General features: G+C 43.8%; 1 protein-coding gene across 1 annotated transcript in view; it reads left to right on the top strand.

The window, feature by feature from the left end:
• The window catches only part of LOC124045622 (unconventional myosin-XVI-like), a 217297-nt gene that overhangs the window by 128135 nt on the left and 61278 nt on the right, over positions 1 to 27884 (top strand). The window contains 12 exon segments of the mRNA XM_046365059.1: positions 851 to 956; positions 2237 to 2354; positions 3477 to 3624; positions 4961 to 5081; positions 8418 to 8535; positions 14857 to 14928; positions 15088 to 15229; positions 17331 to 17403; positions 20714 to 20866; positions 21092 to 21292; positions 21438 to 21513; positions 23320 to 23507. Coding sequence (XP_046221015.1) covers positions 851 to 956; positions 2237 to 2354; positions 3477 to 3624; positions 4961 to 5081; positions 8418 to 8535; positions 14857 to 14928; positions 15088 to 15229; positions 17331 to 17403; positions 20714 to 20866; positions 21092 to 21292; positions 21438 to 21513; positions 23320 to 23507 — 1516 coding nt within the window.

The raw sequence follows: 27884 nt of genomic DNA, 5'->3' as shown, positions 1-27884 counted from the left end.
ATGAGATGCCAGGTGGCTGGATCAACCTAACCTGAATGACCTCAGTGAGATGCCAGGTGGGTGGATCAACCTAACCTGAATGACCTCAGTGAGATGCATCAATCTAACCTGAATGACCTCAGTGAGATGCCCAGTGGGTGGAACAACCTAACCTGAAGGACCTCAATGAGATGCCAGGTGGCTGGATCAACCTAACCTGAAGGACCTCAATGAGTTGCCAGGTAGGTGGATCAACCTAACCTGAATGACCTCAGTGAGATGCCCAGTGGGTGGATGCTAGAGGAGCAACTAGATGAAGAGTACATATGACCACGAGCTCCACTTGCCATCTCCACTAACCCAAAGAAACGTCCATAGGACTTCACTTTCAGTAGCCTTCACTAGAATAAAGAAAGAAAATGAATTACCAAATGTTTCTAAAAAGTCACAGAGCACCTGCATTATCACCATAGGCTAGGTTGTTATGATAGTGTCCACTTGATAAACAATACCATTGTAATGACTAGATGCAAGATTGTGAATGGGATGGGGGGGGGTGAGAAAGAGAAATGGTACCCCAGAGGAGTGATGTCAGGCGGGTGGAGGAGTTTGACGGATGTGACAGATAGGAGCCTGGGCTACACCCAGATGACTCACGCCACACAACACACCCATTCACCTGAGACCATTCACAATGTTGACACACATGGATACACTCACAGACACAGATATTCACACCCTTGCATGGACACCGACAGCCACACACATCTGTCCTTTTTTTTGTTGCTACGTATGTCTAATCACCCTTACTACATTAACAAGCCTCTCTCTCTACCTCTCTATCTCTCTGTGTTTCTCTCTCTTTCTGCAGTGGGGAGAGTGGTTCTGGGAAGACAGAGGCTTGTAAACACATAGTGAGACACCTGGCAGTGAGGTCCAGCCCCAAAGGCTTCTCTCTTGAGCCCAGGATGAATCAAGTGAGTCTGGTTTACTCTGGCCCTGGTTGTCTTAAAAATATGAATCCACTCTTGGAGGACAATGGAAGTTGAATAGAACATGACAGACAGACTAGCTCAGTGGGTGTTCAGTCCACTGTTACAGAGTCCCTGTGGTGTAGTGATTTGAGATATGGATTCACGGACCAAATGATCTGTGTTAGCACGCTGGCCTTTACATCAAAACCCCTGGGTTGGTACAGGTCCTTTTATTTCCTTGATAGCCATCGCTAGGTTCTGTATGATGACACAAGCCCATTGTGTTTGTGATTGGCCCATTTGTCCCAGAGAGGAAGCCATAGCATCTAAATGCCGTCGATTCTCTTATTACTCCTCTCACCTTGGACAGTGAGAGGTGCTCAGCGATCGTTTCTGGCCGCGGATTCAAAGCATACTGGTGAGACCCATTGAAGGAGAACATAGAGTACAATGGGACAGGAAATGACCATTATATGAAAAGCCATTATGATTAGGACATTGTGTGAGAAAGTTTTATATGAAGTGATCAATTGCAATGACACTGTATTAAACCAGTCTTGTCTGGAAGCAGTGGATTAGATGAGCCCTTTAGTAAGAGCAAGGACTACTGTCAGTGCATTCAACCTTACATCGACATTTTGTCAGAATTCTAATGGTTTTCTTGTTGTCTAGCATGCTAGGGGAGTATTATTACACTGAATGACTGAAGATGAACACTTTCTTGCTATTTGATAGTCCTAGCAGTGCTCCTTATTACAAACCAAACACTTTTTCATTAGTCTTTCTGTTATGACCTTAACAACTCAGAGGTACACATCATTGTTGAACAGGGAGGCGAGAAAAGCTCTTGCTTGGCTATAGTGGAACTGTATCTACAGAGATGAAGTCATGGGTTGGTGCGAGATAACATATCTGGGTCAACACTTAGAGAGCACAGAGGGACAGGTGAGTGTGAAAATCAGTCAGTGGGGATATGTTGTCCCCTGGTGGAGAGAAGTTGTATTGCGACAGTCAGAAGTCATTGCGGCAGGCGGTAATTCACTCTCACGCACCTGCTTCAGAAAACTTCAGTGAATCAAATTACCGAGGTATATTAGTTCACATTAACACAATTGTGTATCTATGAACATGCCATCACCAATGCATGTCTTAGCTGTATAAAAATGTATTCTCTAAAAATAATTATGAATATGTCCAACCCAGAAAGTGACAGTGGATATATTGATGGTTGTATTGTACAGTATATAACACTGTCTCTCTATATATTATGTGGTGGCTTGTAGGTGAACTGTATCCTGGAGGCGTTTGGTCATGCCAAGACTCCCATGAATGACAACTCCAGTCGCGTCATCAAACTACTCAGCCTGCAGTACTGTGACAAGAGAAAGACACTACTCAGAGGTACAGACTACTACAACTTTACTCAGGGGGTTGTTCTATAACTAACAAAGGGACTTACTAACTACACTACTCAATGTCTACTCAGATTAATACACCACTAACTACACCCTCATGGAAAATCACATTATAACTAAACCAAGATAGACCACAGCCTGTCATTTCCAATGGGAACAAGTGAGTCATAGTGGGCAGAACAAGCAAGGAGGTGGGCACAGCCCAGCATGAGCTGGTGAGATCCTATTGGTCCGTTCTAACATACACATGCATGTTTCTGTTAGGGAACGCCTACTCAGTGATGTGTGCTTGTGCAATAACTCAATTCACCTTTGCACTCCTTCAAAATTATGTGATTTTTTACAATCTACAAACGTTGTAATTGATTCCAGTTTTGGGAACAGGAAACTGTATCGAGATCAAATATTTAATCAAAGACAAAATGAACACAATTTTGGCCAAAATCAATCTCCTTCCATCTTCTCCCACTGCCGGTTACTGGGCTTCCGCTCACTATCATATTACCATATTTAGTATTGTGGAAACGCCAAGCGGATGATTCACATTTATACATCTGATGAAATATCTGTCTCATTGTTCTTTTCTGTGCCCATGCTGTCAATGTACTCTTTATAATTAAAAGGCAGTTTGATGTATGGCCAACAGGGGGCAGTATAACTCTATGAGTAAACCTGTCAGGCTTCAATCTCTGTCATTCCTACAGAACCACATTGAAATAGATACATTGATTTGCTCATACATAATGGCTGTGTATGAAAGATGAATTTGACTTAAGGACAGGTTTTTTGTTCGATAATTTGATCTGTGGCCTGGGTTTAAGAATCTTGAGAGTGGTATCTTAATGGATAACTCTGTTAAGATTACAATGTGTGTGTAGGTTTATATAGGTGTTTTTACAGTAGGTGTGTTCCTCTACTACTTGTTACATATGGTTTAAAGTTTATTGACAGAGCATGTGTTATTATGTGGATTACATTTTGTGTGTGTGTGTGTGTGTGTGTGTGTGTGTGTGTGTGTGTGTGTGTGTGTGTGTGTGTGTGTGTGTGTGTGTGTGTGTGTGTGTGTGTGTGTGTGTGTGTGTGTGTGTGTGTGTGTGTGTGTGTTTAGCGCGGATATACACATACATGTTGGAGAAGTCCCGGGTGGTCCACCTGCCTCGTCAGCAACACAACTTCAACATCTTCTACCTGATGGCTGAGGGCCTGTCGCCTGAAGAGAAGAGTGCCCTACACCTCAACAACGTCCTGTCTCACAGGTCTGTACCTCAACAATGTCCTGTCTCACGGGTCTGTACCTAAACAACGTCCTGTCTCACAGGTCTGTACCTCAACAACGTCCTGTCTCACAGGTCTGTACCTCAACAACGTCCTGTCTCACAGGTCTGTACCTCAACAACGTCCAGACTCACAGGTCTGTACCTCAACAACGTCCTGTCTCACAGGTCTGTACCTCAACAACGTCATGTCTTACAGGTCTGTACCTCAACAACGTCCTGTCTCACAGGTCTGTACCTCAACAACGTCCTGTCTCACAGGTCTGTACCTCAATAACATCCTGTCTCAGAGGTCTGTACCTCAACAACATCCTGTCTCACAGGTCTGTACCTCAACAACATCCTGTCTCACAGGTCTGTACCTCAACAACGTCCTGTCTCACAGGTCTGTACCTCAACAACGTCCTGCCTCAGAGGTCTGTACCTCAACAACGTCCTTTCTCACAAGTCTGTATCTCAACAACGTCCTCTCTCACAGGCCTGTACCTCAACAATGTCCTCTCTCAGGCCTGTACCTCAAAAACATCCTATCTCACAAGTCTGTACCTCAACAATGTCCTGTCTCACAGGTAATAAGGCCATGCAAATTACAGTAATATAGGAAGATATGCTGAGTTTGTAAAATGTTTTAACATTTGGAGAAGGAAACTGGTTCAATCTGGGTGAGAGGCCCCCCTCAGTCACCTGCTAGCAAGAGGAAGAGATGGTGTCTCATGTTGAGTTTGTAAAATGTTTTAACATTTGGAGAAGGAAACTGGTTCAATCTGGGTGAGAAGCCCCCCTAAGTCACCTGCTAGCAAGAGGAAGACATGGTGTCTCATGCTGAGTTTGTAAAATGTGTGTGTGTTAGTGTGCGTGTGCGCGTGTGTGTTGTGGCGTGTGATAGCATCCCTGTCTGATATCCAGTGACCTGGATGAGGGTTTTGAGCCCTGGTATGCACGCTACAGCCTCTGATTTAATGCTGTGACTGGGTGATCAAAAGCCACTCCGACTCTAGCCCATTTGGGGACCCCATCTCTCGCCCCTCCCTCCCTCGCTTTCTCAGCAGGAGATAGCTGTGACTGGTTACAAATAACTCATCGTGAGAATACCTGCTCAACCACCATGCTTTAAATGACCTTTTGACATGCTTTCTTGTTTCAGGGTCAAATATGATTTCTTTAGTCCCTCAGTGATATCTAGTCAGTGCAGTATGTCTGTAATGTGTGAACTCTCCCTCTGGTGTTGTTACCTGCTGCTCTTCTCTGTACTGTAGTTGATCATGTCTGTGTATAGTGTGATAGCTGCCTCTCACTGGTCTCTGTCTGTGTCTTCAAGGTACCTGAGTGCAGGTGTTCCTGCAGAAGACTCCCCTCCTGTGGCCTCAGCTTCAACTCAGAGTAAAGACCGTCTCACTGCAATCAAACAGGCCCTCAGAGCTCTGGGCTTCAACAAACTGGTACAGTAACACACTGTGTGTGTGTGTGTGTGTGTGTGTGTGTGTGTGTGTGTGTGTGTGTGTGTGTGTGTGTGTGTGTGTGTGTGTGTGTGTGTGTGTGTGTGTGTGTGTGTGTGTGTGTGTGTGTGTGTGTGTGTGTGTGTGTGTGTGTGTGTGTGTGTGTGTGTGTGTGTGTGTGCGTGCGTGAGTTTGCATGTGTCATTTGCCACACATATGGCTGTGTGTATATCTATGAGTCTATAGGGTGAGTCGGTACCAGAGGAAGCTGGGTGAGGAGCTGTAGGAGGACGGGCTCATTGTATTGGCTGAATGGAATTCATGGAATGGAGTCCAACATGTGGTTTCTACATGTTTGATGTGTTTGATACCGCTCCATTTATTACATTCTAGCCATTAAAATGTCCTCCTATAGCTCCTCCCACCAGCCTCCACTGGTGGGTACACATACTGTCCCTTGTGAGCAGTGTTGGAACATAAAGAGCAATTGGGAACATAAAAGCCCACATATTGAAGTTGATCGAAATGATAAGAAAGGCTACTAAAGTGTGACTTTTATTTTTATTTGCCAGGTACGTCAGTTTGTTTATACGCTAGATTGCTTCTACCTTTCTACTCATGTAGCCTTTTAAAAATGTCAGCATAGAGCCCTGAACTATAATAATAAATAAACCGTATCACTCAGCATTTTGTGGCAGGGCAGGCACTTGTTTATTCTTGATGTTCAGTTGTAGAACAGTTTATATGTTTTAACTTAGTAGGAGAGGAGAAGAAAGAGAGTGGGAGAGAAAGGAGTGATTGAGGTTCCTACAGGCGGTGGCCCGTTCCTGTAGGTTCATGCTCTACAACATCCGCAGAGTACGACCCTGCCTCACACAGGAAGCGGCGCAGGTCCTAATCCAGGCACTTGTCATCTCCCGTCTGGATTACTGCAACTCGCTGTTGGCTGGGCTCCCTGCCTGTGCCATTAAACCCCTTCAACTCATCCAGAACGCCGCAGCCCGTCTGGTGTTCAACCTTCCCAAGTTCTCTCACGTCACCCCGCTCCTCCGTTCTCTCCACTGGCTTCCAGTTGAAGCTCGCATCCGCTACAAGACCATGGTGCTTGCCTACGGAGCTGTGAGGGGAACGGCACCTCAGTACCTCCAGGCTCTGATCAGGCCCTACACCCAAACAAGGGCACTGCGTTCATCCACCTCTGGCCTGCTCGCCTCCCTACCACTGAGGAAGTACAGCTCCCGCTCTGCCCAGTCAAAACTGTTCGCTGCCCTGGCCCCCCAATGGTGGAACAAACTCCCTCACGACGCCAGGACAGCGGAGTCAATCACCACCTTCCGGAGACACCTGAAACCCCACCTCTTTAAGGAATACCTAGGATAGGATAAGTAATCCCTCTCACCCCCCCTTTAAGTTTTAGATGCACTATTGTAAAGTGACTGTTCCACTGGATGTCATAAGGTGAATGCACCAATTTGTAAGTCGCTCTGGATAAGAGCGTCTGCTAAATGACTTAAATGTAAATGTAAATGTAACTATTGTATCTAAATGATCTAAATCATTTATTTTAACATACATTGGTTAAAATACGCAGATCATAAAAATCATAAAAATGAAATTAAGTAATATATCATTTTTCATTCAATTTATCATTTTTCCTTGTTGTGACGTTGATGTAATTATGGAGAAAACAATATTTTGATTGTATTTTATATATTAAAAAAAAATATATATATATTTTTTATCTACCTGCCACAGTGGCTGGTAGACCAAAAAGTACATTTTCCACCCTGCTTGTGAGCATGCTTGCATGTGATGGTCGTGTGAGGTTCTGCATGTTAGTATACTAGCTATATCTACAGACTGTACTGTGCTCTACCTTGTCTGGTGTGTGTGTACAGAATAAGTGTTCTCATCACATTAACACAGTCTATGTATAGGCTGCAGTCAGCATCTGTCAGCACTGAGTGACCAGAAAGTCAGCTTTTAATCCCTCCCACAGCCAGCAGCTGATAATGTAGGAGGGGGGAGGGGAGGGGTGATGGGGGGCAAGAGTGCTTGCTGGGAGAGAGATAGACAGGGGAGATTGACCTGGAGAGGGAGGTGGGTGGGGGGGACAGAGTACTTCCTGAGAAGTATATTGTTGCAACACTATATATACTGTACATAATATGACATTTGTAATGTCTTTATTGTTTTGAAACTTCTGTATGTGTAATGTTTACTGTTAATTTCTATTGTTTATTTCACTTTTGTATATTATCTACCTCACTTGCTTTGGCAATGTCAACACGTTTCCCATGCCAATAAAGCCCCTTGAATTGAATTGAATTGAGAGAGAGATAGACAGGGGCGATTGACATGGAGAAGGAAGGGGAGAGAGGGGGGGATGAGAGAGAGACTACCCATCGGTGCCTCCCTATGCTCTCATTGGGAATGACTCATGAAGAACCTCAATCACTCCTTTCTCTCCCACTCTCTTTCTTCTCCTCTCCTACTGTAGGACTCTCTACATTGCATAGAGTGTCAGACAGAGACTAATAACAGCTCCTATAACACACACACATGCAAACTGTCCAGGAGCGTTGAGGGATCAGAGTTGGGTAATGGGGATACCAGTAAGTGTCCTCAGAGAGAAAGATAGAGAGCGAGAGAACACTATATAGATACATAATACGACATTTGTAATGTCTTTGTTCTTTTGGAACTTCGGTGAGTGTAATATTTACTGTTCATTTGTATTGTTTATTTCACTTTTGTATATTATCTACTTCACTTGCTTTGGCAATGTTAACATATGTTTCCCATGCCAATAAAGCCCCTTGAATTCAATTGAATTGAATTGAATTGAATTGAGAGAGAGGTGGGGGAAGAGTAGAGGCGAAACAGAGGGAGGAGAGATAAAGAGGGGATGGGAAAGGGGAAAGGAGAGGTTAGATAAGGAGATCGGAGAGAGAGAAGAGGTTAGATAAGGAGAGATGAGAGGTTTAGGGATAAGGGGGAAAGGGGAAAGGGGAAAGGGGGATTCAGGGGTTTGGAGAACATATTTTAGCTCAAAAGATGGAAGTTGACTCTTTGGGAGGAGACTAGGGGGTAGGGGTTTGGAGTATATGTGTGATTTCACTACTTCATGAGTAAAAACAATAACAACTCCCTTATTCTCTCTCCACCTCACCCGACCTCTCCTCTCCTCAACCTTCTCTCTCTCCTTCTCCCTTCCCCTTCTCCCTCCGCACCCCACATATCTCTCTCTCTCTCTCTCTCTCTCTCTCTCTCTCTCTCTCTCTCTCTCTCTCTCTCTCTCTCTCTCTCTCTCTCTCTCTCTCTCTCTCTCTCCATCAGGAGATGGACAGTGTGTTTATGCTGCTGTCAGTGGTGCTGCAAGTTGGGGACCTCAGCTTCATTTCACTGACAGACGTTGAGACCGCCTACCCCTCCAACATGCAGCTGCTTGAGCGAGGTCAGCATCCCCCTGTCATGTAACCTGGGCCAACCTGGGCCAACACTATGCACTGACACCAGTTTGACAGCAGAGGGAGAGGGGAGAGAGGGGGAGGGAGGTCGAGCTACGCAGTAGTAATTGTGTCACTATCCATCCTATTGTTTACATCAGCTTTGCTACAGTCTCCTCCAGTCTCCTCCTTGCACTCTCCTCCCCTCCCCCTTCTCTATCTCTCCTCCCACTCTCTCTCTCTCCCTATTCAATTTCAATTTAAGGGGCTTTATTGGCATGGGAAACACATGTTTACATTGCCAAACCAAGGGAAATAGAAAATAAACAGAAGTGAAATAAAGTGTTGTAACAATATGCAAGTAGAAAAAGGTAAAATAAATGTAGGTTGTATTTTCAATGGTTGCCCTTTTCTTGTGGCCACAGGTCACAAATATTGCTGTTGTGATGGCACACTGTGGTATTTCACCCAACAGATATGGGAGTTGCGAAAAATTTGATTTGTTTATTAATTCTTTGTGAGTCTGTGTAATCAGAGGGAAATGTGTGTCTCTAATATGGTCCTACATTTTGCATGAGGTTAGGAAGTGCAGCTCAGTTTCCACCTCATGTTGTGGGCAGTGTGCACATAGCCTGTCTTCTCTTGAAAGCCAGGTCTACCTTCAGCGGCCTTTCTCAAAAGCAAGGCTATGCTCACTGAGTCTGTACATAGTTAAAGATGTCCTTAATATTGGATCAGTCACAGTGGTCAGGTATTCTGTCACTGTATACTCTCTGTTTCGGGCCAAATAGGATTATAGTTGTCTCGGTTTTTTTGTAAATTCTTTCGAATGTGCCAAGTAATTATCTTTTTGGTTTCTCATGATTTAAGTAGGGGTCTAATCTTGTTTCTGTCCTGGGGCTCTGTGGGTTCTGCGTTTGTGAACATACCCCCAGGAACAGCTTGTTAGCTTTTCCAGGTTAATTTCTTTGTTGGTGATAGCTTTGTTATGGAAGGTTTGGGAATTGCTTCCTTTTAGGTGGTTGTAGAATTTAACGGCCTTTTCTGGATTTTGATAATTAGCGTGTATCAGCCTAATTCTGCTCTGTATGCATTATTTGGTGTTTTACATTGTACACAGAGGACATTTTTTTCAGAATTCTACATGCAGAGTCTCAATTTGGTGTTTACCCCATTTTGTGATTTTTTGGTTGGTGAGTGGACCCAAGACCTCAGAACCGTGAAGGGAAATGGGTTCTATAACTGATTCAAGTATTTTTTAGCAAGATCCTAATTGGTATGTCGAAGTTTATGTTCCTTTTTGATGGCATAGAAGGCCTTTCTTGCCTTGACTCTCAGATCGTTCACAGCTTTGTTGAAATTACTTGTGGTGCTGATGTTTAGGCCGAGGTATGTCATTTTTTTGTGTGCTATAAGTCAACGGTGTCTAGATGGAATTTGTATTTGTGGTCATGCCAATTTAACCTTTTTTGTAACACCATTATTTTTGTCTTACTGAGATTTACTGTCAGGGCCCAGGTCTCACAGTATCTGTGCAGAAGATCTAGGTGCTGCTGTAGGCCCTCCTTGGTTGGGGACAGAAGCACCAGATCATCAGCAAACAGTAGACATTTGACTTCAGGATCTATTAGGGTGAGGCCGGGTGCTGCAGACTGTTCTAGTGCACTCGCCAATTCGTTGACATATATGTTGAAGAGGGTGGAGCTTAAGCTGCATCCCTGTCTCACTCCCTGGCCCTGTGGAAAGAAATGTGTGTGTTTTTTGCCAATTTTATCTGCACCCTTGTTGTTTGTGTACATGGATTATATAATGTTGAATTTTTTCCCCCCCAACACCACTTTCTATAAATCTGCATAGCAGGGCCTCATGCCAAATTGAGTCTGAAGCTTTTTTTTAAATCAACAAAGCATGAGAAGACTTTGCCTTTGTTTTGGTTTGTTTGTTTGTCAAATAGAGTGTGCAGGGTGAATACATGGTCTGTCGTACGGAAATTTGGTAAAAAGCGTGTTTGACATTTGCTAGGTACATTGTTTTTGCTGAGGAAATGTATGTGTCTGCTGTTTATTGATAATGCAAGGTTGGTTGCTGTTGACGCATATCCCACGGTAGTTATTGGGGTCAAATGTGTCTTTACTTTTGTGGATTGGGGTGATCAGTCCTTGGTTACAAATATTGGGAATATGCCAGAGAATGATGTTAAAGAGTTCAATTATAGCCAATTGGAATTTGTGGTCTTTATATTTTATCATTTAATTTAGGAAACCATATTCCCCACAGGCCTTTTGGCCTGTAGTTCATTCAATGTAATTAGAGAATCCAATGAGTTCTGGTAGTCTTTAATAGTTGATTCTAAGATTTGTATTTGATCATGTATATGTTATTGCTGTTTGTTCTTTGTTATAGAGTCAAAAAGATTGGGGAAGTGGTTTATCCATACATCTTCGTTTTGGATAGATAACTCTTTTGTATTGTTGTTTGTTTTGAGTTTTCCAATTTTCAAAGAAGAGATTCAATTCTATGGATTCTTTCATTACATTGAGTGGATTTCTGACGTGCTGTTCCTTCTTTTTACATGGGGTATTTCTGTATTGTTTTGGTGATTCACCATAGTGACGGCATAGACTTAGGTTTTCTGGGTCTATGTTTTTGGTTGGATAGGTTTCTCAATTTCTTGCTTAGGTTTTTATTCTTCATCAAATCATTTGTCATTGTTGCTCATTTTCTTAGGTTGTCTTCTTGAAATGTTGAGATTTGATAGGCAAGCGGTCAAATATACTGTTTAGGTTTTCTACTGCCAAGTTTACACCTTCACTATTACAGTGAAACATTTTGTCCAGGAAATTGTCTAGTAGGGATTGAATTTGTTGTGGCCTAATAGTTTTTTGGAAGATTTCCACACTTTTCTTCCATCTATAGCATTTCTGAATATTATTCAGTTCCTTCAGTTTTTATGCCTCATGATTGAGTATAGCTCTGTTCAAGTAGAATGTTATGTTGTAGGGATGTCAGTGAACTGACTGTAAATGCTCTAAGAGACTCTGGGTTGAGGTCAGTGATAAAGTAGTCTACATTTCTTCTACCAAGAGATGAGCTATAGGTGTACCTACCGTAGGAGTCCCCTCAAAGCCTACCATTGACTATGTACATACCCAGTGCCCGACAGAGCTGCGTGAGTTGTGAACCGCTTTTGTTGGTTATGTTGTCATAATTTTGTCTAGGCGGTCATATGGGGGAGGGAAAGCTGTCTCCTCCAGGTGGGCGTTTGTCCGCCTGTGTGCTGAGGATGTCAGGTTCTTGTCCAGTTCTGGCATTTAGGTCGCCACAGATTAGTACATGTCACTGGGCCTGGAAATTGTTGATCTCGCCCTCTAGGATGGAGAGGCTGTCATCGTTAAAGTATGGGGATTTTATTGTGGGGATTTCTAGTGGGAGGATATAGGTAGCACACACAAGGAAATATTTCTATGTTGAGATCATTTCCTTATTAATTTCTAACCGGATGTAAAATGTTCCTGTTTTGACTCATTTAATAGAGTGGGTTAAGGCTGCTCTATACCACATTAGCATACCCCCTGAGTTTCTTCCCTGTTTCACACCTGGTAGTTTGGTGGATGGGACTCCCAGCTCTCTGTAACCTAGAGGGAAACCAGTGGGTCCATCTCCTTTATACCATGTTTCTTGTAGGATGACAATGTCTGTATTTCTAATTTATTTGATGAAGTCTGGTTTCCTGCTCTTTAGGCCAAAGGCAGATGACCTCAGACCTGTTATATTCCAGGAAGAGATAGTAAAAGCTTTGCATTTCACACTGTCTAGTGTTGTTTTTGTGTGGTTTAGCCACAGTAGGTGTGAGCAGAGCATGTTGCACATCTAATACATACCTCAGGATGGGATCGCAGGATGGGGCTTGGGCGGGTGTAAAGGGGGGGTTGGGCCTGTTGCTTTGCTCACTGTCTGGTCATATGTCCTGTCCTGTCATGTTGAGGTCCTTGCCGCAGGGGTGGGGGGAATGGGGTGGGCAGAAGGGGCATAGTTCTGATATGGGGGGGCCAATATGGGGTGTGGCCAGGGTTTGCCTAGGGTGGTCTTAGCTGGTTGGAGTGTGGCTGGTGATCCTGTGCTCTGGGTTTAGGTCTTCTTGGCATGGGATCTCTCGGTGCAGGTCCTTCAGGAGGGGATCTTGCAGGTCTGTTGTCCGTTGCTCTGTTGATCCTGTGTGACGTGCTGGGGCTACGGTTGAGGGTGACGTCCTTCAGGGTCCTGGCAAAAGTTGGGATTGCATGGTCGTAAAGGGTGTTCAAGTCCAGGACGGAGTGTTGGGCCAGGTATACATTAGGTTTTGAGGCACAGTCTCGTGAAATACTCACATTCACCTGCTGTATGATGGCAGGGTGAAAGTATTTTCGTGGTAGCAGGGTGGAGACTTGTACATTGGGGAAAGTGGAATAAGCTTTTTCAATCACTCCCTTGAGTGCTGTGGCCACTTTACCTGCTGGGCCCTCAGGTCATTTGTGCCCGTGTGAAAAGGGCTATCAGGGGAGCTGACAGGGAGGTTGTTAGGAAGGGGTGGGGTCTGTTGAGTTGGTGGGTCCTGTTGTTGTCTGTCCCATTGTGGTGTTGAGGTTGTGGTCCGGGTCTGAAGTGGGCTGTTCTACTGGCTCCTCTGGGGGAGTTTCCTACACTCTGTCACAACTCAGCTTTCTCACCTCCGCCTTCAGTGTGCCTCTGTGTTCTCTCACCTCGGTCCGTAGAGCAGACAGCTCTCCCAGACAGCTCCATCTTCTGCCCTCCGGGTCTTGTTGGGAGGGATGTTGTTGTGCTGGTCTGTTTTTTGAGTTTGTTCTGTCTGGATTGTGTGGACTAGCTCTCTGAGCTCAACCATGTCTCTCTCCAGCTCAGTCAATTTATCCTATCAATGATGGATGAGCAGTGCAGTTGTGGGGCCTTGTTGTGTTCAGTGATGGGGGTTGACTATCCTCGTCTGCGGGACAGTTTGAAGAGGTGTGATCAGACTCACTCAGGATGGGGGAGTCGTCACAGAGAGAGAGAGAGCTTTTCCTGCTGTGCTTTCTCTCTGATCCCGTAAAAGTCCTGCTGCAACTGTATGAGGATGCCCTGCACCAGACTTCTACACGTTGACAAAGGTTGTTTCAATTTCCTCAATGTCTACTATTCTGAGTTTCCACCATGGGCCAATACCCTCTTTCTTGACATAGGGGTAGTGTGCTCTTATAGCACTATGCCATGCCAAGGGATGGCTTTGTGGAAAATGAAGTTGCTTACGTTCCCCTCTTTGTAGCAGTCAGCAAATAGTGTCTCTGGATTGTCCTTGAGGACCTATTTTACTCTCTTTGTTTCTCTCTCTCTCACACACACAGACTCTCTACCATTCTGTAATGTATTTGCTGTTGGTGTTTCAGCCAGTCTGCTATAGTCACCTGTTTGGTGAGCCCCTGTTCCCTCTCATGCTTTTGCCATTGTGAGAAGAGAACCCATTACTCCCTACATTACAAGACACAACTACACTACACACATACACTACTACACCCTGACCTCACAGAGGGTAGACAAATTATGTCATCTTCCACACCAAAACAGGGCCCTCTCAAGGAGACGTGAGGTCATTGGGATTCTGAGTTCCTGTCACACTGTTTTTGTGCTCGTTCATATGCCCTGAGTCAGGGATGACTAAGCGCTGCCAGCATATAAGCGGTGATGAGTTTTAGCGGAGATCGACTCGTCATGTCGGCTGAGTGATGTCAGAATGAATTATGTAGGCTACGAGACAACTGGGAAACAACTGGGACCACCAAAATCTCCGACTTCCGACATCAAAGTGTTTGAGACAACTGGGAACTCTGAAACAAACAAGCTCCGACTGGGATTTTTTTTTAAGGTCATCCAACTTCGAATTCCATGTCGGAAACTCTGGAATCATTCTAGAGCTCCGACTTTCCGACCTGAAAATCACTGACATTATGATTTGACCTTGTTTTTTCCCGAGCACCATCAGTACGAGTCAGAGTGTGACACGTCATATTTTAAACTGTTTTTGTCTCTCTGTCAGTGACTGAAGTTTAGGCTTGAACTGAGCTTGAACTTTGGACTTTCCACCCTCTCCCTGTCTCTGTTTTATGTTCTTCTATCACTTTACTTATTCACTTTCTCTTTTCCCTCTCTCTCTTACTATTTCCCCCCCCTTTTCTCTCTCTCTCTTACTCTTTCCCCCCTTTTTCTCTCTCTCTCTTACTCCCCCCCCTTTTCTCTCTCTCTCTTACCCCCCTTTTTCTCTCTCTCTCTCTTACTCTCCCCCCTTTCTCTCGCTCCAGTGTCTGGAATGCTACAGGTGTGTTCTGATGACCTTAGTTCTGCCCTCACCTCAGATGTGCAATACTTCAAAGGTAATCACTCACCCTCTGTCCTCGTCTTTTTCCCAAACATTTACTGACTTCACAATACAAACATACTTCCCATCTGTAAGATGAAAATATTATTTCCATGGTAACCGTTTGGATGTCAGACCCAGGTCACCATGGCATTTATCCTCTTGCTTCCTTCAGGTGATGTCATCACACGGCGTCACACGGTGGAGATGTCACAGCACTACAGAGACCAGCTGGCTAAAGCCCTGTACGGACGCCTCTTCAGCTACCTGGTCAACAACAGCAACTACTACCTACAGGGACAGGACGACAACATGGGGTAGGGCAACGTGTGTGTGTGTGCGCGCATCTCTGTGCATGTGTATCACAGGCATGTACATTTTTTACTGTAAACACTACAAGAAATTAATTGGCAGCCAGCACAGATACCCATGAAAAACCTTCTGTCATATGTCCATCATCACAGACTCAATAATAGCACATGCAAGCCTGTCAGAAACACAACACTGATACTATCACTCATAACATATCGTTTACACTGGAGAGTTGGAATAGTTTGCATTTTATGTACTAACACGTGCAAAGTTGACTTAGAGACCACACACACACAGACACAGCGTAGAGATGGAGGCCAGTGAATCCTTGGTCTTGGTGTGTTGATATTTTTCAGACTTATCGTCATGTTTGATAAGCACCATTATCTTCTGGAATGTGTTTTTTTGCATTGACCATCTCACTCTCTCTCTCACACACGCGCACACACACACACACACACCTAAATATGCAATAATTCATATGCAGAGCCTTCGGAAACTATTCAGACATCTTGACTTTTTCCACATTTTGCTACGTTACAGCCTTATTCTAAAATTGATTAAATAAAACTATTTCCTCATCAATCTACACACAATACCTCATAATGACAAAGCAAAAACAATTATTTTTAAATGTTGGCAAATTTATTTAAACTCAAAAACAGAAATACCTTATTTACATAAGTGTTCAGAACCTTTGCTACAGTATGAGACTCAAAATTGAGCTCAGGTGCATATTGTTTCCATTGATCATCCTTGAGATGTTTCTACAACTTGATTGTCCACCTGTGGTAAATTCAATTGATTGGACATGACTTGGAAAGCCACACACCTTTCTATATAAGGTCCCACAGTTGACAGTGAATGTCAGAGAAAAAACCATGTCGAAGGAATTGTCCGTAGAGCCCCGAGACAGGATTGTGTCGAGGCACAGATCTGGAGAAGGGTGCCAGTTGCCTTCATCATTCTTAAATGGAAGAAGTTTGGCACCACCAAGACTCTTCCTATAGCTGGCAGCCCAGCCAAACTGAGCAGTCAGGGTAGGAGGGCCTTGGTCAGGGAGGTGAACAATAACCCGATGGTCACACTGACATAGCTCCAGAGTTTCTCTGTGGGGATGGGGGAACCTTCCAGAAGGAAAACCATCTCTGCAGCACCACCAATCAAGCCTTTATGGTAGAGTGGCTAGACTGAAGCCACTCCTCAGTAAAAGGCACATGACAGCCCACTTGGAATTTGCTAAAACTCTCAGACCATGAGAAACAAGATTCTCTGGTCTGATGAAACCAAGATTGAACGCTTTGGCCTGAATGTCAAGCTTCACGTCTGCAGGAAACCTGGCACCATCCCTACGGTGAAGCATGGTGGTGGAAGCATCATGCTGTGGGGATTGTTTTTTAGCGGGGGACTAGTCAGGATCGAGGGAAAGATGAACAGAGCAAAGTACAAAGAGATATTTGATGAAAACCTGCTCCAGAGAGCTCAGGACCTCAGACTTGGGGCGAAGGTTCTCCTACCAACAGGACAACGACCCACAGCCAAGACAACGCAGGAATGGCTTCGGTCGGGACAAGTCTCTGAATGTCCTTCAATGGCCCAGCCAGAGCCCAGACTTGAACCCGATCAAACATCTCTGGAGAGACCTGATAATAGCTGTGCGAGAATGAGAGAAACTACTCAAATACAGGTGTGCCAAGCTTGTAGCGTCATACCTAAGAACAAAGTACGGAGTAAAGGGTCAGAATACTTATGTAAATTCGATATCAGTTTTTAGTTTTTAAAATATATTTTCAAAAAAATAAAAACCTGTTTTTGCTTAGTCATTATGGGATATTGTGTGTAGATTGATGAGGGAAAAAATAATTTCATACATTTTAGAATAAGGCTGTATCATGACAAAATGTGGAAGACTTCATAGTAATAGTTTCCGAATGCACTGTATATACTTCAGCGAACACACACACTTTTCCATTCATTCTAGCCACACCACTCCAAATCAAACATAGACACGAACAGGGACACACACCAACATGGCCTCTGAGGAGCTGTCACACTGTTTGTGAATTCCTTCTCTGATCGTTCCCCTCCTCCACACCTCTCCCAAAGAGACCCTGCTCTTGAGATTGGAATCCTGGACATCTTTGGGTTTGAGGAATTCCAGAGGAATGGATTTGAGCAGGTACGTTCATTTCACAACACCCACATTATGGATCACTCCACCCCATATTATATGTGTGTTTCCACTCCTTCCAGTTGTATTGAGTCTTGTTCTATGGCTCTAGTATGCCTGAGTTATTCTCAAGTCATAGACATAGTTCGAACATCAAGGCCAGACTGAGCTACGGTCATCTTTTCTGGCTGTGGAGAAGGTTTTAGAGGTATCAACCTGCTAACTATATAACAGGTCTAGGTTAACCCTTTGAGACCAGGACCACGGGGCAGTGTTTATTTCATGGTCCTCTGTAGCTCAGTTAGTATTGCATGGTTCTTGCAAAAGCCAGGATAGTAGGTTTGATGACTGAAAGTTGCTTTGGATAAAAAAGCAGACACAATACCTTTGACTCTGTATCTTTCTTTCAGCCATCACTCTCTCTCTCTTTCTGTTCTTTCATTCATGAATATTGTGGTCTCTAGATCTTATGGACTTCTCCCCTGTACGAACAAGGATAAGAGAGTTTAGCTAGAAGTCTCTATATCTGTGTGTGTGTGTGTGTGTGTGTGTGTGTGTGTGTGTGTGTGTGTGTGTGTGTGTGTGTGTGTGTGTGTGTGTGTGTGTGTGTGTGTGTGTGTGTGTGTGTGTGTGTGTGTGTGTGTGTGTGTGTGTGTGTGTGTGTGTGTGTGTGTGTGTGTGTAAGATGTCAATTGTTTTTCTCTCAGGATGTTCTTTAATCCGAGTGGAACATTGGAGGTGTTCAAGGAAATAAGTGCTTTCCCACACTCCCCTTGGGACCACCCCTGATCAAACCATGTGTGTGTGTGTGTGTTGGAAGTGGTAAGATGTCAATTGCCTTCCTCTCAGGATGTTCTTTAATCCGAGCGGAAGAAGGGGATTCACAGATCTAACCTGACAAGGGAATCTTAGAAAGACAGAGAGAGAGAGATGGAGAGAGGTATAGGAGAGAGATGGGTAAACGTGGATGAAAGAAAGAGACTGGTAGACATTTATTGGGGATTCAACATCCCTCGTCCTCCATCCTCCCCCTCCGCTCCCTTTCGACCCCTTCAGGCCCATTCTTCCCTCATCCCTCCTTCCCCTAGTGTGTTTCCTGTGTCCCAGTGTTCAGGTCCATGTTTGAGGAGACCCTGTCTGTTATTGAAGACAACTAATCACTGGATTACACATTACACTCTGGAGAGATAGGGGAGGGGCAGGTGTCAACAAAACAAGCATGATCATTTAGTGTGCGCATGGCACACACACGATGCACACACAGATCAAGGTCATTAATGCGGCCTGGGCTTGTTAGAGTTTGTTCGTCAGAGCTGTATTGTACCTGCTCAGCATTTCCTTAATGAGCTCATGCTTTACAGACATCAACACCTGCTGAGACTGACTGACTGACTGACGCTGTCATAGACGTATAGTTAGTCTAAAATACACATATATATATATATATATATATATATATATATATATATATATATATATATATATATATATATATATATATATATATATATATATATATAATACATATATGTAAATTAAATATCCCACAATTTAATTATTTCTGATGTTTCTTAAATGTCATTGTGATATCCAATACATGTTAAAGGGGAATGGAAGTATTTTACAATCTAAACAAACCTTAAATACATGTTCTGGGTGTTTGTCATATAAAAATAGCATCTTTGCATAACTTTGAATATTTTGATTTTGGATCCAATGCTTATTTGGGACTGGGTGCCACCATTAAAATGGGCATGGTAATGACATGAGCTGCAACTTCATGGACTGGACAGAAATATTTGGCACTTTGATTTGTGATTGCTTAAAGTAAGGGGAGTGACAGCTCTCCCATCCCAATATTAAGCAAATTAACTATGAAAATCAAGAGGTATTTGCATTGAACCCTTAATGCCATTGTGCAATAATATACAAGTAGCTGCCAAAATAATGAAAACACGTGAATAAATGTGGGATACAAAGTATATTGAAAGCTGGTGCTTCAACACAGGTGTGGTTCCTGAGTTAATTCAGCAATTAACATCCCATCATGCTTAGAGTCATGTATAAAAATGCTGGGCAGGCCATTATTTTGGCTACTATGGCTATGCCCCCGTAGGAGGATTATGCCCCCATCCACAGGGCAGGAATGGTCCCTGAATGGTTTGATGAGCATGAAAACAATGTAAACCATATGCCATGGCCTCTCAGTCACCAGATCTCAACTCAATTGAACACTTATGGGAGATTTGGGAGCATTGCCTGAGATAGTGTTTTCCACCACCCATCAACAAAACACCAAATGATGTAATTTCTCATGGAAGAATGGTGTCACATCCCTCCAATAGAGTTTCAGACACTTGTAGAATCTATGCTGAGGTGATTTGAAGTTGTTCTGGCTCAACACCCTATTAAGACCCTTGATGTTGGTGTTTCCTTTATTTTGGCAGTTACCTGTAGCTAAGCCCTGTTATTAAACTTCTAAGTAAACAATGGCACATTTTATTATAGCAGTACAGTAGCTACAGTAAGCTATAGACATATAGCCAGCTCTTGGCTCTGGATTGGGGGCTCCATATCATGGAGAGGAGGCAGAGCTTTAAAGTGGCAATCAGCAGTACAATAACAAAGCATTCTTCGCACCCCTATTTCAGTAAAACCTGAGGGATGGGGCTAGAGAAATGTAACCACCCTCAGATTCATAGACAGAGCTATGGATGCAACGAATCCATGATATCAAAATGATATTTTTCACCATGTTCTGAGACTACATAGTGTTTGGTTACATTTACTTTGTTTACAAACGTTGGAGTAAAACCAGCTTATATATTTTGGGTTCTGATTGGGTAAGGAAGTTAAACGAAGCTCAAGAGGCATTTCTAAGTTATATTCTTCAAGAATAAATGGGAACATATACATTATTTATAAGTCCGAAAATGGAAATAAAACTGCTCCTTTAATCTTATTATTATTTCTCAACTCTTAAAGTTCACTGTTTTATTAAATTTTTTACCAAAGTATTCGTGAGGGTTTGAGATAGGCATGTGAGCAGTGCAGGAAGTTCTGGTGAGCCATTTGTGGTGATTGCATATGCCTATACATTGTTGCGTAGTAGCCTAGGCCTATGGTGAAACCATTGTTTAGGACATTAGGCTTACATGTTACTTTAACTCTTATCAGACGGCATGAGTTTTACTGAGGGAGGTCGGGTAATGTAATTATGCGTACAAGCACAAAGCACCACATCTGTAATTTTAGTCCCGTGTGAATTTGCCACACACCATTTACTTGCATGTTAACTTGTGTGTGTGTGTGTTCCCAGCTGTGTGTGAACATGACCAACGAGCGTGTGAGGCTGTATGTCTCCGAGGTGCTGTTCCAGCAGGAGCAGGCCGAGTGTCTACAGGAGGCTGTCGCCATGGAGACCCTCCGGTCACCTGGCAACCAGCCTGCCATTCTAGACTTTTTCTTCCAGGTAATGTTTTGTTGTCTGCAGTCTCCACCGCACCGCTGCCTCTTTAAGAACTGTGATAACCCCTATAAAAAGAACACATATCTCATTCTAGAAAGGGCTTTGGTTTTGAGTGTGCTTATATAGATTTTGAGGTACAAAGATCAGATTACCCTGCGTCAGGGCACAGTGTACCGTGGTTCTATGCATTCTATATCTGTCTGTGACCCCTGTCCTCCATCTTCCCAGAAGCCTCAAGGTCTGCTGTCTGTGATGGATGAGGAGAGTCAGTCGCTGAGGCCTACAGAACAGACGCTCTACAAGAGACTACAGACACACCTCGACAACACACCCACACACGGCATCTCCCTGACAACCAAGGACGGCAATGGAAACCCCCCACCCATAGACCAGGGTCCTGCCTTCACTGTGAAACACTACGCAGGCCAAGTGAGTAGGTCTTCGCTCACAGACACACACGTGAGCACACGCACACAGCAACACACTCACATACAATGTAGACCAGGTGAGTGAATCTGACATTTTAAAGGTGTACCTTTAACATGTTGTTGTATATATGTTCTCTGATTGGTAGATGGCCTATGACCTCACAGGATCCCTGGTGAAGAACAAGGACTCCCTCCCCCAAAACCTGCTACTGGTTCTGAAGTGTAAGTATCACTAAATATACACACACAGAAGGGTCGTTCCATTTAATTTCGATCAATTTTTGACTGCACGCCTTTTGATATTAAGAAACCTTGACCATTTTGCGTACCCCACCCTACCATGAGACTGTCATGTCGTCATCTCTGAAAAATATAAATAGTTGAGTTAATATAATTTGAAAGCTTACAAACAGGGTTGTCAAAATGTTTTATTATTTCTTGGAAAAAATTTTTTTTTAAATTAAAATAGTAATTTCTTTACCTTTAGCATATATTAACAAACATACATAAACTGTAGCTTAGACCCTATTTCACATCATCTGAGGTGTTTGTGTTGTGACGTGAGTGGAAATATCTATTGTTTTAAATGAAACTGTCAATCTTTCATAGGATGATTGAATTCATACGGAACGACCCAAACACAGCAGTAGTGGGTATATAGTCTATTGAGCATGGCCAGACGTGTGCTGGTGTAGTTGTGAGCCAAGCATAGCAGGACACAGGCAGACTTTGTGTCAGAGCCAGGAGCAGCTAGCTTAGCGTCTCTAGGGCTAATTACTGTGGTTTTCTGTAATTTACATGATGTGCCTAATCAGGCTACCCATTCAGAGTTGGCTTTTTGTACCTCTCTTTGACCCTCTCTCTTGCTTTTGTTCCTTTGTGCACATACGCACAATGTACACACATAAAGATACACATGCACACACATTATGATACACACACACACCTTCCTGTTTCACTCCTTTTGGACAGAAACATACATACCCACAAACACTTCCAGCTCAGATAATATGATATTAACTTCAGGCGGCCAGTTGCACCTTAATTGGGGAGGACGGGCTCATAGTAACGGCTGGAACGGAATACATGGAACGGTACCGAATACATCAAAGACATGGTTTCTATGTGTTTGATACCATCCCATATACTCCATTGCAGCCATTATTATTAGCTGTCCTCCCTTCAGCATCCTCCTGTGGATACATCTCAGCCCCTCCTTCCCATCCATTTCCTATATACCAAAGGGTAAAGGTAAGTTTAGACTGAAGGGTGTGTGAGGGTGGGGGCTGAGGGTGGGCTGAGCTGTATGTATGGAGAGTGCCTTGTGGGCCTCAGGAGTCAGGTGGTGGCGTTGGAGGGGGATTATGATTACATAAATGAAGAGACAATTACCTCTGGAGCCCACAGTCATTACTCCCTACAACCAGTCTAGGACCCTTGTTTATTTTTCCTTTCAAGATCTCTCTTTTTCTCTCTCTCTCTCTCTCTCTCTCTCTCTCTCTCTCTCTCTCTCTCTCTCTCTCTCTCTCTCTCTCTCTCTCTCTCTCTCTCTCTCTCTCTCTATCTCTCACCACCACACACCACACACACTCCCCTCCCACACACACATGCCTCTCTCAAAGATCTCATTGTTTTCCAGGGCTGCTTCACGTGTTCTTTGGCAGCATGCTCAGCCTACTCTCTTATGGACCTGATTGTTTACATGGCTATTATTGCTACATTGCCTCCCCCTCACTTCTCCTCTTTCCTTCCTTCCTTCCAACCATCCTTCTCCTCTTAATCTCCTCATGTCTACTCCTCTCTCTCTCTCTCTCTCTCTCTCTCTCTCTCTCTCTCTCTCTCTCTCTCTCTCTCTCTCTCTCTCTCTCTTTCGCTCTCTCTCTCCTTCCTCCTCTCCTGCTCCTGCTGATCCTCTCCTCCAATCAACGCTATCCAATTGTCTTCCTCCCTCCTTCCTCTCCACTCCCTTTCCTCTCTCTCTCTCTCTCTCTCTCTCTCTCTCTCTCTCTCTGTGATTCCCCTGTACAGCCAGTGAGAGTGTGTTGGTGCAGCAGTTGTTCCAGTCCAAGCTGACCCAGACTGGGTCTTTGGTACCGGGCCAGGCCAGGATGGCTCTGAGAGGGCCCAAAGCAGCACTTCTCCTAAACAGGATGTCATCCCCTTCTACCCTGACCCCCGCAGGCCGCGAGCCTCGGAGGTACCTGGACCTCAACAAGGTACTGGACCATATACTGTGTAGCATACCGTACCTCATACACTCACCAAGGTATGGAGAACTAAGTGGCATAACCATCACCTTAGCGAGTCACTCAGAGTGTATGCTATACAGTACATGTCATATGGTACATTAGCCTTGTTGCTCCGGGAGACCTGTACACATTGGGCTCCTGTCACTGAAAATAGCATCCTGTATCCCCAAAAACATATTCACCAGCCCTCCCGTATATCTATTTCCAATAAACATTTCCCATCACCGAAGGTATATCTATAATCAGGAAATGCCTTACCAGTTGGTATGGGTAATTAAATGTGTGAAAATAAATGTTTTCCAGAGTTTACCAAATTATCTGCATCTCCCTAAAGGTGCTCGGGCATCTGAGATCACACGGTAACCTCACATGGGAACTACTACGGAGTAGTGTGTTTGTGGGTATGTATGTTTCTGTCCAAAAGGAGAGAAACAGGAATGTATGTGTATATCTCATTTAATAACCTGTATCGACTGGTAAGGCATTGCAGATAATAGATTCTCCTTCGGTGACGGAAACAGGTACACCAGAGTCCTGGTAAATATGTTTTCGGGGAGACGGGATGTAGTCTTCAGCGTCAGGAGCAAAGAGGCTAACGTAACATATGACACGTACTGTATAGCATACCATATACACTATTCGTGACTCATTAAGGTACTTTAAACAAGAGGGTGATACCCCTAACTCATGAGTCATATCTAAACCACAACCTATCCAAACAGTCCAGTATAGTATTCAGACCCCAATAAAGTATCACAATCAGTGGTATCAATAAAGTATCACAATCAAATAGATGCTGTGTTCACCATCATGATCAATAGAAATTACAGACAGCTCAAAGCATCCCTCCTCAGAACACTCTAAATATGGGCACCCCCCCACACACACACACACACACACATGTTGATTGGTGGTTAAGGGAGGTGGGAATCACCAATGGTGAAAGCAGGCTGTGTCCATGTCTGTGACGCACTTAGTCAGAAGCTGGGTGTTCCGATTGGAGAAGCAGCAGCCAGGAGCAGAGGACTGATGGAAAAGCAAAGAGTGTGTGTTTGGAAAACATTTTTCCCAAATTAGGCCACTTCCCACCATACTGTTAAATATAGACCTCTGGGAATAGCTTTGTTTGTCCTGTACTGCCAGCTGATAAGAGGAAATGTACACACACACACACACACACACACACACACACACACACACACACACACACACACACACACACACACACACACACACACACACACACACACACACACACACACACACACACACACACACACACACACACACACACACACACACACACACACACAGTACTGTATGTGGTAAGATAGTGTCATCATAAATATTTCTCATGACATTTTAAGGGTTCACAAACCACACACCCTTCTGCTATAAAACATTGTGTTCTCACAATTATGCTAGATTTCATAACTTCAGCTAGAACATTGTTTCCCAAACTTGGAGTAAAAATGTGCTTAACAATTCACATAATGGGTTGCATGGACACACCCTGTGTGCAATAATAGTGTTTAACATTATTTTTGAATGACTACCTCATCTCTGTACAATACAATTAATTATCTGTAAGGACCCTCAGTTGAGCAGTGAATTTCCAAAAACAGATTCAACCACAAAGACTGGGAGATGAATACAACTTTCAGAGGGACAATAATCTAAAACACAAGGCCAAATCTATGCTGGAGTATCTACGCTGGAGTTGCTTACCACGAAGATAGTGAATCAAATCAAAATTAAATCACATTTTATTGGTCACAAACGCAAGTTTAGCAGATGTTATTGTGAGTGTAGTGAAATGCTTATACTTCTATATCCGACAGTGCAGCAGCTAATATCTAACAATTCCACAACAAATCCTAATATCTAACAAATTCCACAACAAAACCTAATACACACAATCTAGTAAAGGAATGGGATGAGAATATATAAGTATAACATATCCGGATCAGCAGTGACAGAGCGGCTAAGATGCAATAGATAGTGAAGGACACAATATACAGTATATACATATGAGATGAGTAATGCGAGATGGGTAAACATTCTTAAAATGACATTATCAAAGTGACTAGTGTTCCATTTATTAAAGTGGCCAATGATATCAAGTCTGAAGGTAGGCAGCCGCCTCTCTGTGCTCGTGGTGGCTGTTTAACAATCTGATGGCCTTGAGATAGAAGCTGTTTTTCAATCTCTCGGTCTCAGCTTTGATGCACCTGTACTGACCTCGCCTTCTGGATGGAAGCGGGGTGAACAGGTAATGGCTCGGGTGGTTATTGTCCTTGATGATCTTTTTTGCCTTCCTGTGACATCAGGTGTTGTAGTTGTCCTGGAGGTCAAGTAGTTTGCCCCCGGTGATGTGTTGTGCAGACCGCAGATGCACAGGGAGGGGTCGAGACCCAGGGTCTCGAGCTTAATGATGAGTTTGGAGGGTACTATGGTGTTGAATGCTGAGCTGTAGTCAATGAACAGCATTCTTACAAAAGGTTTTCCTCTTATCCAGATGGGATAGGGCAGTGTGCAGTGTGATGGCGATTGAATCGTCTGTGGACCTATTGGGGTGGTATGCAAATTGACTAGTCTCTCAAAGCACTTCATGATGACAGAAGTGAATGCTGCGGGGCGATAGTCATTTAATTCAGTTACCTTAGCTTTCTTGGGAACAGGAACAATGGTGGCCATCTTGAAGCATGTGGGGACAGCAGACTGGGATAGGGATTGATTGAATATGTCCGTAAACACACCAGCCAGTTGGTCTGGCCATGCTCTGAGGACGCACCTAGGGATGCCATCTGGGCCGGAAGCCTTGTGAGGGTTAGCACGTTTAAATGTTTTACTCAAGTCGGCCATGGAGAAGGAGAGCCCAGTCTTTGGTAGCGGGCCTTGTTGGTGGCACTGTGTTTTCCTCAAAGCGCTCAAAGAAGTTGTTTAATTTGTCTTTGAGCAAGACGTCGATGTCTGCGACAGGGTTGGTTTTCTTTTTGTAATCCGTGATTGTCTGTAGACCCTGCCACATACGTTCATGTTTGAGCCGTTGAATTGCGACTCCACTTTGTCTCTATACTGATGCTTTGCTTGTTTGATTGCCTTACGGAGGGAATAACTACACTGTTTGTATTCGACCATATTTCCAGTCAACTTGCCCTAATTAAATGTGGCAGTAAGTGCTTTCAGTTTTGAGCGAATGCTGCCATCAATCCATGGTTTCTGGTTAGGGAAGGTTTTAATAGTCACAGTGGGTACAACATCTCCTATACACTTCCTTATAAACTCACTCACCGAGTCAGCGTATACATCAATGTTATTGTGTGAGGCTACCCTGAACATATCCCAGTCTACATGATCAAAGCAATCTTGAAGTATGGAATCCGATTGGTTGGATAGACCTAAGCACGGCACTTCCTGTATTAGTTTCTGCCAATAGGAGGGGAGCAACAAGATGGAGTCATGGTCAGATTTGCCAAAAGGAGGGCGGGGGAGGCCCTTGTATGCATCACAGAAGTTAGAGTAGCAGTGGTTGAGTGTGTTACTTGCTCGGGGACTGCAATCGATATACTGACCGATTTTAGGTAGCCTTGTTCTCAGATTAGCTTTGTTAAAATCCCCAGCTACATTAAATGCAGCCTCGGGATGTATGGTTTCCAGTTTGCATAAAGACTAGTGATGTTCCTTGATTACTGTCTTGGTATCCGCTTGCAGGGGGATATACGCAGCTGTGACAATAACAGAGGAGAGGTCTCTTGGGAGATAATACGGTCGGCATTTAATTGTGAGGAATTCTAGGTCAGGTGAACAAAAGGACTTGAGTTCTTGTATGTTGTTACAATTACATCATGAGCCGTTAATCATGAAACATACACCCCCGCCCTTCTTGTTACCAGAGAGATGTTTGTTCCTGTCGGCGCGATGCACTTAAAATCCCGTTGGGTGTACAGCATGTCCCCAGCTGGCAATGGCTCCATGAAACAGAGTATGTTACAATCCCGGATATCTCTTTGGAAAGCAACTCTTGCCCTAATTTCGTAGACTTTGTTAACTTGGGACTGGACATTAGTGTGTAATATACTCGGAAGCGGTGGGTGATGTGCACGCATCCGGAGCCTCACTAGAAGACCACTCCGGAACCCTCTCCTCCGACAGTGTTGTTTTGGGTCAGCCTCTGGAATCAGTTCAAATGCCCTGGGAAGTGCAGACAAAGGATCTGCTTTGGGAAAGTTGTATTCCTTTTCGTAGTGCTGGTTGTGCTGGTAAGTTGACGTCTCACTGATACCCAATAGTTCTTCCCAGCTGTATGTAATAACACTTAAGGCTTTCTGGGCTAACAATGTA

Source organism: Oncorhynchus gorbuscha, linkage group LG01, assembly GCF_021184085.1.
Source record: "Oncorhynchus gorbuscha isolate QuinsamMale2020 ecotype Even-year linkage group LG01, OgorEven_v1.0, whole genome shotgun sequence".
Taxonomy (NCBI): domain Eukaryota; kingdom Metazoa; phylum Chordata; class Actinopteri; order Salmoniformes; family Salmonidae; genus Oncorhynchus; species Oncorhynchus gorbuscha.
Note: the sequence above shows the minus strand (reverse complement) of the source record. Positions and strands in the feature narration are given on the sequence as shown.